This window comes from Oryx dammah, unplaced genomic scaffold (assembly GCF_014754425.2).
Source record: "Oryx dammah isolate SB20612 unplaced genomic scaffold, SCBI_Odam_1.1 HiC_scaffold_10, whole genome shotgun sequence".
In the NCBI taxonomy this organism is placed as follows: Eukaryota; Metazoa; Chordata; class Mammalia; order Artiodactyla; family Bovidae; genus Oryx; species Oryx dammah.
The window spans coordinates 53,665,237-53,678,693 of NW_024070194.1; the positions used below are offsets into that span (position 1 = coordinate 53,665,237).

The following is a 13,457-nucleotide window of genomic DNA, read 5'->3' on the forward strand; positions in this document are numbered from 1 at the left end:
ATTCTTGCCTGGAGAATACCATAGACAGAGGAGTCTGGTGACTAATTCCTCAACCAGAGATTGAACCCACGATCCCTACATTTGAAGTGTGAGTCTTAACCACTAGACCACCTGGTAAGTCCCCTGAGGCCACATCTTAATATGTAAAGCTTTCATCTCCTGGGCTAAAGAGACTCTTGATGAAAGTAAAAGAGGAGAGTGAAAAAGTTGACTTTAAACTCAACATTCAGAAAACTAAGATCATGGCATCCGATCCCATCACTTCATGGCAAATAGATGGGGAAACAGTGGAAACAGTGACAGACTTTATTTTGGGGGGCTCCAAAATCACAGCAGATGGTGACTGTGGCCATGAAATTAAAAGACACTTGCTCCTTGGAAGAAACGTTATGACCAAGCTAGATAGCATATTAAAAGGCAGAGACATTACTTTACCAACAAAGGTCCGTCTAGTCAAAGCTAGTTTTTCCAGTAGTCACGTATGGATGTGAGAGTTGAACCATAAGGAACGCTGAGTGCCGAAAAATGCTTTAGAACTGTGGTGTTGGAGAAGACTCTTGAGAGTCCCTTGGACTGCAAGGAGATCCACCAAGTCAGTCCTAAAGGAAATCAGTCCTGAATGTGATGGTTGGATGGCATCACCAACTCAATGTACATGAGTTTGAGTAAGCTTCAGGAGTTGGTGATGGATAGGGAAGCCTTGCATGCTGCAGTCCATGGGGCCACAAAGAGTCGGACACGACTGAGCAACTGAACTGAACTGAACTTCACCTTCTGGAGATGTTGGGGATGCTGAACAGTTTAATTCATAGTCTGGCAAGTACTGCCTCAATGCTCAGTCGTGTCCAACTCTGTGACCCCACAAAGTGTAGCCTGCCAAGCTACATGGCAGGCTATGTAGTCATGGGATTCTCCAGACAAGAATACTGGAGTGGGTTGCCATTTCCTCCTCCAGGGAATCTTCCCAATCCCGGGACTGAATCCACATTTCTGTGCCTCTTGCACTAGGAGGCAGATTCTTTACCACTGAGCCACTCTGGGAAACCCAAATACTGCCTGGGTTTTTGTATTCTCTAAAGTGTAAGTCGCTCAGTTGTGTCTGACTCTTTGCAACCCCATGGACTATACAGTCCATGGAATTCTCTAACTTCCATTCAAATGCTGAGAATCTCATTCTTGAGTTAATCTCTCTGTGTTCTCATTTTCTTATAGACAGCTGGGAAAAGCCAGCATGCTTTCAGCCTTCTGCCCAGAAAGGGAATGGCAGCCCACTCCAGTACTCTTGCCTGGAAAATCCCATGGATGGAGGAGACTGGAAGGCTGCAGTCCATGGGATCGCTGAGGGTCAGACACGACTGAGCGACTTCACTTTCACTTTTCACTTTCATGCATTGGAGAAGGAAATGGCAACCCACTCCAGTGTTCTTGCCTGGAGAATCCCAGGGACGGGGGAGCCTGGTGGGTTGCCTTCCATGGGACAGGGTCGTGTCCAACTCTGTCAGACTGAGTCGGACACGATGTAGCAGCATGCTCATTAGGTCCATTTTCTATTTTCTAGCTTCGCTCCTGGTTAAATAAAAAAACATTTAAATCTACAGTGAGACTTTTTTTCTACCTATCAGATTGTCAGAGATGAAAAATATGGTTATATTTCAGTGCTAGCAGAGATGTAGGCAAACTGATGTTCTTGTTTACTGTTCTGTCCTTTGTTCCTTTGTGTGTGTGCACGTGTGCTAAGTCGCTTCAGTTGTGTCCAGCTCTTTGCAATCCTATGGACTGTAGCTTGTCAGGCTCCTCTGTCCATGGGATTCTCCAGGCAAGAATACTGCAGTGGGTTGCCATGCCCTTCTCTAGGGGATCTTCCCAATCCAGGGATTGAACCCAGGTCTCCCACATTGCAGGCGGATTCTTTTCCCTCTGAGCCACCCAGGAAGCCCAAGAATACTGGAGTGGGTAGCCTATCCCTTCTCCAGCAGATCTGCCCAACCCAGGAATTGAACCAGGGTCTCCTGCATTGCAGGTGGGTTTTTTACCAGCTAAGCTACTAGGGAAGCCTCCTATAGGTAAGGTAATTTTTCCTCTCTGGCTCTGTTCATCTTTGATTTTCTGTAGTTTAAAAATGATTTGCCAAGATACTGTTCGGGTGGCATTTATCCTGCTTGGTATTCTCTGAGCTGCTTGGATCTGCGGGTTAGCTCCTGCTATTGATTTGGGGAAATGCTCAGTCATTATTGTTTCAAATATTTCTTCTGTTTCTCTCTCCTCCTTCTGGTGCTCCCATCAGAGGTATGTTACACTCTGTGGTTTCCTCACAGTCCTCGGATACTCTATTCTTCTTTTTTCCATCTTCTCTTTGCTTTTCAAGTTTGGGGGGTGGTGGTGGGGTGGGTTCTGAGGTTTTCACTGCTATGTCCTCAGGCTCAGAGATTCTTTCCTCAGCCACATCCGGTCTGCCAATAAGTACATCAAAAGACATTCTTCATTTCTGTCAGTGTTTTGATTCTTCTCGGTTCTGTCGGGATTTCCACCTCTCTGCTCATATCACCCATCTGTTCTCGTGTGCTTTCTGTTTTGTCCATTTGCACCCTTAACATATTAATCATAGTTGTTTCCAATCCCAGGTCTGATCATCCCACCATCCCTGCCTTGATGCTTGCTGTATCTTTTCCAACTGTGTATTTGGAATGCCTTGTCATTTTTTCATCTTTATGGCCAGCCATGATGTACTAGGTAAAAGGAACTGCTATAAATAGGCCTGTGGTCATGCCGTGGTGAGGTGTGGGGGGACGGGAAGCATTCTACGGTCCTATGACCAGGTCTCAGTCTTCTGGTGAGCCTGTGCCTCTAGACTGTGACCTCACAGACATGGGATAGGATGGCTTACAGGGGCTGGAGTTGGGTATTTCCCTTCCTCAGATCAGTTAGGCTCTGATCATAACCCTGCTGGTTAGGTTCTGATTGCCTAGTTTCTGCTGAGAACAGGCCTTGTTAAGAAGCACAGAAAGTCTGGCGTATTTCTAAAATGATTCCTCTGCCAGAAGTACGAGGGGATTCTTCTCCAGTATCTACCATGGGAACCTGATTGGGCTCCAGGGGTAAAACTCACGAAAGTATGGGAGACCCCTGTGACTGGGCTGGTAGTCTCAGGCTTGTCCACACACGGCCTCCAGGACTATGTGAATTACAGTCCCGGGGTTCCTCCCTGAGCACTGGCTCCCATGGAGGTTGCCACTTGTGAGTCTCTGCTCCCGGAAACTGTTGCTCCAATCTTGGGGGCAGCAGTTTGTCCTGTGTCCCTCCCTCCCTTAGGGATCTCAGAGGAATTGTTGGTTTTTCAGTCTGCTGGGGTGGAGTGGCGAAGAAGGCAATGGCACCCCACTCCACTGTTCTTGCCTGGAGAATCCCAGGGACGGCAGGGGAGCCTGGTGGGCTGCTGTCTATGGGGTTGCACAGAATCGGACACGACTGAAGCGACTTAGCAACAGCAGCAGCAGCAGCAGGGTGGAGTGATGACTTCCAAGCTGCTTACATGCAGAACCAGAAACTGACTTACTGTCGGTGGGGTGGAAACTGGTAACTGCTTTACTAAATACCATATTTAGTAAAAATAAAAATTGTGCCCTTTGACCTAGCATTTCCACCTATGGACAAACTAGCATGAATGGACAAAGACGTAAGTACCAGAAGATTTTTTTGCAGCAGCATATTTAATATAGGAATGTTGCATAAAATATGCTATACTTACACAAGGGAATGCTACCCAGTTGCTAAAAAGAAATGAAGTAGCTCAATATATCCTGACATGGAAAGAAAGAAATCCAAGACACATTTGTTCAGTGGAAGGAGAAAAAAAGCCAGATTTCAAAATAGTGTGTTTAAGATTCAATTTTTGTTTAAAATTTACTCATAGTAAAAACAGAGGCATGCTTAGAGACGAAAGACTATTTTTAAAAAATTTATGCCAGAAAAACTATTGGTTTCCTTTGAGGGACCCTTTTATAATGCTGTTGATGTATATATAAGGCTGTTGCTTAATGATGTTTGTCTTATAATGAACATGAACTTCATAATTAGTTAAAAATTCAAGTAAGAAAATAGGAACAGATAGAGCTAGTTAAGAACAATGGAAGAGACGTCCCTAGTGGTCCAGCAGTTAGGACTCCACACTCCCGATGCAGAGGGCCTGGGTTCAATCCTTGGTAAGGTAACTAGAACCCACATGCCACAACTAAGACCCGGCACAGCCAAATTTAGAGTAAATGAATACGTAAATTTCAAAAAAAGAGTGATAGAACAGAACTGGTATTTCAGTCATTTTTCCTTGCATCAGGTGATAATGCAATAATAATCTCTGACTCTAAATTTGAATTTATCTCTGGGGATACTGTGGGAGAGTAGGCTCAAAGAAATGGGAATTTGAAATCTCCTTGTGTCTCTTTTGGTCATTCAGAAGATGACAGCTCTAAGATGACAAGGGTTCCAAACAGAAATATTTTACCAGTGATTGTTTTTTGTTTTTTTCATGTAGAGTTTTTAATTGTTAATTCATCTAATAAAAATCTTTATCAGGAGACATTTCCCCCTCTGCAGAGAAGCACTTTCTTTGTTTCTGTTATGTCAAGATTAGTGGTTTGTGTACCCAAGAGACATTTATAATGACATATTTTACAACATGCATCTCTCCCTGACTAAAGAGTACATTAGCGGATTAGATACCTGTGAAAGCTATTTGCCTTCCATGATAAAATAGCATTTATTTCTGTGATTTTCCTGCTCAAATGACATCTAAGCACCCTGCAGGGTCACTGAGTGTAGACTAATAATCTTCTGAGTTCCTGCACCCAGTTCCAGTGGGGAGGGAGGAACTTCCCACATAACACAAGGTGCTTCTCAGACTCCAGCTGGGTATCCCACAATTCAACTCAGTTCTGACACTGTCTTCTCAAAGACAGCATCAGATTCCACAGGTTACGGGCTCAGAACTCCCTCCTTTTGGGTTTTTATGCAGCCTCTCTTAGTTCAGTTAAGTCGCTCAGTTGTGTCCAACTCTTTGCGACCCAATAGATGGCAGCACGCCAGGCCTCCCTGTCCATCACCGACTCCCAGAGCTTGCTCAACTCATGTCCATCGAGTCAGTGATGCCATCCAGCCCTCCTCATCCTCTGTCATCCCCTTCTCCTCCTGCTTTCAATCAGTCAGTTCTTTGCATCAGGTGGCCAACGTATTGGAATTTCAGCTTCAGCATTAGCTCTTCCAGTGAATATTCAGGACTGATTTCCTTTAGGATGGACTGGTTTGATCTCCTTGCAGTTCAAGGGACTCTCAAGAGTCTTTAACACCACAGTTCAAAAGCTTCAGTTCTTCAGCACTCAGCTTTTTTTATAGTCCAACTTTCACATCCATACATGACTACTGTAAAAAACAGTAGTTTTGACTAGACGGACCTTTGTTGGCAAAGTAATATCTGCTTTTTAGTATGCTGTCTAGGTTGGTCATAGCTTTTCTTCCAATTTCGTTGCTGCAGTCACCATCTGCAGTGATTTTGGAGCCCCCCAAAATAAAGTCTGACACTGTTACCACTGTTTCCCCATCTATTTGCCATGAAGTGATGGGATGAGATGCCATGATCTTAGTTTTTTGAATGTTGAGTTTTAAGTCAACTTTTTTACTGCCCTCTTTCACTTTCATCAAGAGGCTCTTTAGTTCTTCTCTGCTTTCTGCCATAAGGGTGGTATCATCTGTGTATCTAAGGTTATTGACATTTCTCCCGGCAATCTTGATTCCAGCTTGTGCTTCATCCAGCCCAGCATTTCACATGGTATATTCTGCATATAAGTAAAATAAGCAGAGTGACAATATACACCCTTGATGTACTCCTTTCCCTATTTGGAACCAGTCTGTTGTTCCGTGTCCAGTTCTAACTGTTGCTTCTTGACCTGCATACGGATTTCTCAAGAGGCAGGTAAGGTGGTCTGGTATTTCAATCTCTTGAAGAATTTTCCAGAGTTTGTTGTGATCTACACAAAGGCTCTGGTTTACTCAATAAAGCAGAAGTAGATGTTTTTCTGTAACTCTCTTGCTTTTTCAATGATCCAGCGGATGTTGGCAAATTGATCTCTGGTTCCTCTGCTTTTTCTAAATCCAGCTTGAACATCTGGAAGTTCACAGTTCATGTACTGTTGAACCCTGACTTGTAGGATTTTGAGCATTTCTTTGCTAGCATGTGAGATGAGTGCAACTGTGCAGTAGTTTGAACATTCTTTGGCATTGCCTTTCTTTGGGATTGGAATGAAAACTGACCTTTTCCAGTCCTGTGGCCACTGCTGAGTTTTCCAGATTTGCTGGCATATTGAGTGCTGCACTTTAACATAGATGCAGTTGATTACATCATCAGCCGTTTGTGTTTGGTTAGACTCCAGCCCTGCTTGCCTCCCTGAGGTCAGGGAGTGGGATTGACAGTTCCAACCTTCTAATCAGAGTTGCTCCCCTGGTAACCAGCCCATCCTTCAGTTCAGTCGCTCGGTCATGTCTGACTCTGCGACCCCATGAATCGCAGCACACCAGGCCTCCCTGTCCATCACCAACTCCCGGAATTCACTCAAACTAATGTCCTTCGAGTCGGTGATGCCATCCAGCCATCTCATCCTGTCGTCCCCTTCTCCTCCTGCCCCCAATCCCTCCCAGCATCGGGGTCTTTCCCAGTGAGTCAGCTCTTTGCATGAGGTGGCCAGCGTATTGGAGTTTCAGCTTTAGCATCAGTCCTTGCAGTGAATACCCAGGACTGATATCCTTTAGAATGGACTGGTTGGATCTCCTTGCAGTCCAAGGGACTCTCAAGAGTCTTCTCCAACACCACAGTTCAGAAGCATCAATTCTTTGGCGCTCAGCTTTCTTCACAGTCCAACTCTCACATCCATACGTAACCACAGGAAAAACCATAGCCTTGACTAGATGGACCTTTGTTGGCAAAGTAATGTCTCTGCTTTTGAATATGCTATCTAGGTTGGTCATAACTTTCCTTCCAAAGAGCATCCTTAGGTGCTTCCAAAAGTCTCCTCCTTACTGTGACCTAAGGGGCACCTTTAAGTATCTCATCTCTTAAGAAGTTCGAAGCATTTATGGAACTGTGATCCAGGAACCATGGATCAAAAGCAAATGCATATTTGGTCATCTGAATATATATGTATTTCACTTCAATCATAATACTGCACATCCTAAGGTAGTATAACATATGTTTTTCCTAAGTGATTAATTTCATGCAATTCAGATTTTACATAGTGACCTACCTGTTGTTGTTTTTACAAACCCCGTGAATTTTCTAACAGAAGTCCTGGAGGGGATTTGGGTGCCAAAAAGAAAAAGAAGAAACAGAAGAGAAAAAAGGAGAAACCAAATTCTGGAGGCACCAAGTCAGACTCGGCATCCGATTCCCAGGAGATTAAGATTCAGCCGCCTTCAAAAGTGAGAACTGTGTTTTATTTTAATCTCTGTGGTGTTGTATGCCTGTGAAAGTGGGTCTGGGCAGCTTAGGTGAGCACCCTTTTGGGGCAGAGGTGTAGTTAGGGTGTTGCCATCACTGTGTACTGCATGGCAGGGGTCTCTGTGGGATATTTACAGCTTTCCCAGAACTCACGTTGGTACCTAGATAACTAAGCAGTCCATGCTGGGCTTCTTTGTGTGTGTGTGTGTGTGTGTGTGTGTGTGCGGTCTGCCTACATCTTGCCCCTTTCTCAGCAAGCTAGTATGTAGCTTGTAATCATAGAAGGAAGTCTCAGTGTGACTTCCTAACTCCTGTTAGGTTTTTAAGTTACACTTAATGTTTGATTCCTTTTTGTTCAGAAGATATTCACATTTTTTATTTTCCTGGGTGTCTGTCTAATTACTTGAATACAGCACCATCAGGCAGCAGATTTCAGCGGGAGCCACCACGGGTAAGTTTCATGTTGACTTTGCCTTGGACCAGTCTGCAGCGGCCAATCCTAATTCCATTGCCAGAGGGTGGAAATAACCAAACCAGAAGTGGTCTAGCTGGGCCCTGTGTCCTATATCCCTCTGGAGGTGCTGATGCCAGATGCCCCTTCCCTGGGGTCACCCCAATCACCCTGGCTATGAATAGAGACCTCGTGTGCTAGGCCCAGGAAAGACAGAACTCTTGATGCCAGACACAGCAAAAAGAGGGTAGAGTTGGGCATGTAACAGAACAGGTTATCTGATTGTTGTAGCTCCAGGTGAGCTGGGGAACGCATGGTATCCTGGCAGGAGCTCGGTCCTGGCCCTGTTGGCCATTGAGCCAGGTGCCTCTGCCAGGCGCTGCCCCTCCCAAAGCTACCCAACTCACAGGCTCTCATGAAGTCATAATCAGACCATCTTTATTATGTGGTGTTTATACTGTATACATGGCAGTCATTATGGTTACACAAGTTTTGTGGGGTCTAAATTTCTTTCTTGCACAAAGTTTACATCATATAACAGTGGGTGAGTCTGGCAGGTGGTTTTGTTGTTGTTATCAGTTTTAAACATAAGGACCAGGAATCACCAAGAAGGAAAATTACTTGCCCCAATTTTTCCCTGACTGCTTTTGTGGGGTGAGAAGTACAGTCTCCATCGATAGATTTTCAGTCTGATTCTCAGATAATAAATAGTCTATCCACAGTTATAAGTTCTAAGGTAACTCGTATAAGCTGGCAAGATATCTTTTTTATTTCTCAAGGTTGCTTCATCAGATAAATGTAGTGTCACTTACATGCATTCATGACTATCTCCTTATTCCTTCTGTCCTCACCACCAGCTGCTGCCAGTCCCCATACACCTGGTGATTTTGGGTCCTTCCCCTACCTCTGGTCACTTAGAAGAAGCTACATAATGGGAATTGGGGATTAGCAGATGCAAACTCTTACATATAGGATGGATAAACAACAAGGGGTTTCCCTGATAGCTCAGTTGGTAAAGCATCCGCCTGCAATGCAGGAAACCCCAGTTTGATTCCTGGGTCGGGAAGATCCGCTTGAGAAGGGATAGGCTACCCACTCCAGAATTCCTGGGCTTCCCTTGTGGCTCAGCTGGTAAAGAATCTGCCTGCAATGCCGGAGACCTAGGTTTAATCCCTGGGCTAGGAAGATCCCCTGGAGGAGGGAAAGGCTACCCACTCCATTCTGGCCTGGAGAATTCCATGGATGGTATAATAGTCCATGGGGTTGCAAAGAGCCAGACATGACTGATCAACTTTCACTTTCTTTCACAAACAACAAAGCCCTACTGTATAGCACAGGAAACTATATTCAACATTCTATGACAAACCATAATGGAAAAGACTATGAAAAAGAATACATCTGTGTATAACCGAGTCACTTTGGGGCACAGCATTGTAAATCAACTCTACTTCAAAAAAAATTTTTTAATTAAAAATAAAATGAGTGGATGAATAGAATTTTAAGGAAAAGGAACCAGGCAAGGCAGGAGGAACTGCTAGCATGTTGTGGTAGAGAAACTCTTTCTTTTTTAGTGAAGGCAAAATTGTTTTAATGTGGGCTTTTCACTACATCTTAAAAACTGAGGCTCCTTTCCCCTAAACTGATGCCAGCTCAACATAAAACCATCAATTACAGTGACTTTTAGAGATTCTTTAGTTTCAAGAATATTGTGGTTTATGCTCAAGAACCAAAATAAAGTGATATTTGGGTTCTTATATACTCCATGGTGATTAAAGACTTGGACATTTTTTCCACAGTATTAAATTGGAAACTAGTGGGTAAGGAGTACAGTTGGTGTTTAGTATTTCCCAAGGAGCAGATAAGGAGAAAGAGAGGCATGTCTGACTCTTACATCGGAAATACAGTAGTGGGAGATTAATGTGGGATCCTTACCCAGTCTCACCTTTCTAAACACTCCACCTGGTGCTGTTCTGGAAGGTGATTGGGTAGGTTTAAGAGTTTACCATAGCCGAGTTGACTGCTCTGTCGCCGTGGATTTGAAAGTTGCGCTTACTTGAATCTACTTTAAGAGCATCATCTGTAAAAACATTGAATCACTGTGTTGTATACCTGAAGCTAATATAACATCGTAAATCAACTAGACGCATTTAAAAGAGAGCATTGAATAGTGAGCATTGGGATATAGCTACTTCTTGAATGGTGATTTTATATAAAGACTGCTGGTCAGCCTGCTTTAGGCAGAAGCCACTCTGAGGGTTTCTTTATGGAGAAGGGCTACCATCATTGGCTTCCTTGAAACAAAGATGCTGATGCATGTTTGTTATGAAAGAGTTAGAGTTTGGTATATTCATGTTAGAGGATTTAACTCAAATAGCAGGAAAGAATTACTATCGCAAATTCAGTACAGACTCTAGATACATTTTTGTAAGACTAGGTTCTACTTGGCCTATTGTAACATAAATGGATGCATGTTCAAGCGTAATTAACTTAAATGTACTGTCCTCTTACTTTCTGTATAAGTTGTAAGTCTCTTCATTGTGTTGTTGGGGGCTCAGGTAGATGTAAATTCATTTGGCTAGAAATCTGTTACTTTTGTGTTGGAGGCTCAACGGAGACCCAAAAAGAGACATCTAAAACTACAATAAGTCAACAACAATATAACTTGGTTAAATTAGTATGTGTAATTGATGTATGAACCTGATGATTTAGACCTCAATCAAAATATAAGGTAAACAGCTTACAAAATTTGTGGTAGGCCTGGGTGATGCTGTTAGACGTCCAAGTGGAGATATCAAGACTTTAACCTACTTCTAGTTAGATTCCACATTTTGTTTCTTGGAATCATTTTAGGAGCAAGAATCTTAAGGGAACCTAGTGAGTCAGACTACCACAGGATTATCTGTATTAGATATTTCGTACTGGGCTTCCCTGGTGGCTCAGATGGTAAAGAATATGCCTGGAATGCAGGAGACTCGGGTTTGATCCCTGGGTCAGGAAGATCCCCTGAAGAAGAGAATGGCTACCCACTCCAGTATTCTTGCCTGGAGAATTCTATGGATAGAGGAGGCTGGTGGGCTACAATCCACGGGATCACAAAGAGTTGGACACAACTGAGCGACTAAGACTTTCACACTGAGTCAAACAAGTCAGCTTCCCAGGTAAAAAGGATTTGCTCCAGCTCACCGACTTCAGATTCAGAATTGAACTAAGTCCAGACCTGCTGTTAATAAACCACTGAGGGTCAGTGGTACCTTTGCTTGATGCTTGTGATGTTGACAAAACCTGAAAGCTCTGAGACTCTTTCTAACCACTTCTGAACCCACAGCGAAGAGCGTTCTTTGTATGGCATCAAAATTCTAAAACTCATCAGTAATTTTGCATGTTGAGAAAACCTCACCAATTTCCATATTCAGTCTTATGTCCCATCTCATTTCACGTATAGTCTTATTTTCTAAGAAGTATTACACCATTTGAGGGATTTTCCAGAAAAAAAAAAAGAGCTATGGAATATTCAGAAATGACAGAAATATTGGTTTTAAGGAAGGAACTTTAGTATTTAAAGGCATTATCAATTTTATAGACTGAGGATACGCTTTACTCAAAAGGAAGGTTATTTGCCACACTTGGGTTGGGGTGAACAGGCTATGGTTGCAAAAGGTTCTGAATTTGTGGAGGAAACTGCACATCCTCATTGAAGGATTTGTTTCTGGTGGAGCATCAGAATTAGTGGGGTGTGGTCCAGGAGAAGGCATCCCTTGAGAGTCCTTTCTTGATGAACTCCCTCCTGCCTTGTCCACCTCGTTTCCATTCTAGAAGTTATTTCTTTTGTCCCTGCATTGCTCCTGCCAAGCATTAACTCCAGCAGTGAAGCCAAAACCAGGGGCTGACTGGCTGCTGGTTGATGCTCACGTTTGCATTGCATGGCAGCCCTTTCTGCTGCTCCACTCACATGAGTAATTAACCATGAGGACCATTTGCAGATGTTTGGGAAACTGAAGCAAACATTGGCTTGATTTACTAGAGATTTTCCAGACTGTCAGAGCCCCATTAAAACTATAGGACTGTTGTTGTCTTTATCCTGTACCTTTGCTTATATTTTAATGTGTTAGCATACTTGAGCCCAGGGTCCACGCTAGAGGAGGATCGTGCGTTTTTCCAATGAACGCTGTAGCCTCCGAGGCAGGCGTGTGTGTACCTGTCCTAGGTTTGGGAGCAGCGGCAGCTTCCTCATACTCTGTGTCTGTGTGTCTTTGCTGTTGTAGAATTCCACCATCCCAATGCAGAAGCTGCAGGATATCCAGAGGGCAATGGAGCTGTTATCTGCATGCCAGGGCCCTGCCAGAAACATTGATGAGGCTGCCAAACACAGATACCAGTTTTGGGACACACAGCCGGTACCCAAACTAAGTAAGCTTTTCTGCCTTTTCCCTCTGCAAACAAAGCTGGGTTAACAACAAACAAAAAAACACAAAAAGAGACTTGATTTCACTTACATGATTTGTTTCAGACCACAGATTCTGAGTCATATTTTTCCTATTAAAATAAATACTGAGTGATGACATTGGCTTTTAGTAACAATTTTAATATAACTCCTGTGCCTACAAAAAATCTAGTGTCCCCACACTTCAAATATTAGTGTATGAAGTGTATATATATATATATATATATATATATATATATATACACACACAGAAAAGAGGAGTCTCCCCCACCGCCAGTGTTTTGGTTCCAATCTTCATGGAGTGGTTTTTCCTTCTACATAAATTTTTAGCAGTCTCACACCTCACTTATCCCAGAAGACACAAGAAATTTGCCTGTTAAATCTTACTGAAATAGAAGATTTTGCTCTGTTTAACAGTAGGGTTCTGAATGTTCACCCATGGTGTTAATGTGGCCAGTGTGATAACACTCCAGTCTGAGTGAATCGGGGCGCCTTGTGAAGGCCTCCATAAGGGCTCTGGGTCACGTCAGAACTTCACGACTAGTCCTCTTCCCGCAGTGCCAGCCTGCTCCATCATATCTCACTTTACCACTTAAATTTCTGTAAACATAATTCCATTGTTACCCTTTCACATTATGCAAAAAAAAAAAAAAAAAAAAAGGCCAAAAAGTTCATTCAGCTTTTTCCATACCACCTTGTGGAAAGACCGGAATGAACTTTTGGCCAATCCAACGGATGCTCTAAGTGCCATGAAAATGTTTGTCAGTGTGTTACAAGCTCAGCCTGTGGCTTGGACTCATGTTTATATAAAGATAAATCATTGTATCATTTCTATATATTTCTTCAATGATAGTTCCAGATTCAAATTTTAATATTTAATGTATAATATATAATATTTAATATAAGGGGTTCATTGCCATCACAAAGTCTTAATAGCCAAGTTATGTACAGATAGCCAGTTTCATCAATTACAAAGCAGGAAACAGTTGTCCTCTGTGCCTTCAAATCATGGATTTCAAACTTTTTAAAAGGGACTGTTCCTTTTCCACCCACGCCCACCCCACGCAGCTTCAAAAGCAGGAGCT

At 43.1% G+C, this 13,457-nt stretch overlaps 1 protein-coding gene across 2 annotated transcripts in view; it reads left to right on the forward strand.

Moving 5' to 3' along the window:
* Window positions 1–13,457, forward strand: part of NMT2 (N-myristoyltransferase 2) — a 57,743-nt gene that overhangs the window by 20,019 nt on the left and 24,267 nt on the right. For both annotated transcript variants that reach the window (XR_005722558.1, XM_040248980.1), the window contains exons 2-3: window positions 7,326–7,461; window positions 12,194–12,338. Coding sequence is in view for 1 of the 2 variants with exons in the window: in XM_040248980.1 (XP_040104914.1) it covers window positions 7,326–7,461; window positions 12,194–12,338 (281 nt within the window). In the remaining variant the exon portion in view is untranslated. The remainder of the gene's footprint in view (window positions 1–7,325; window positions 7,462–12,193; window positions 12,339–13,457) is intronic.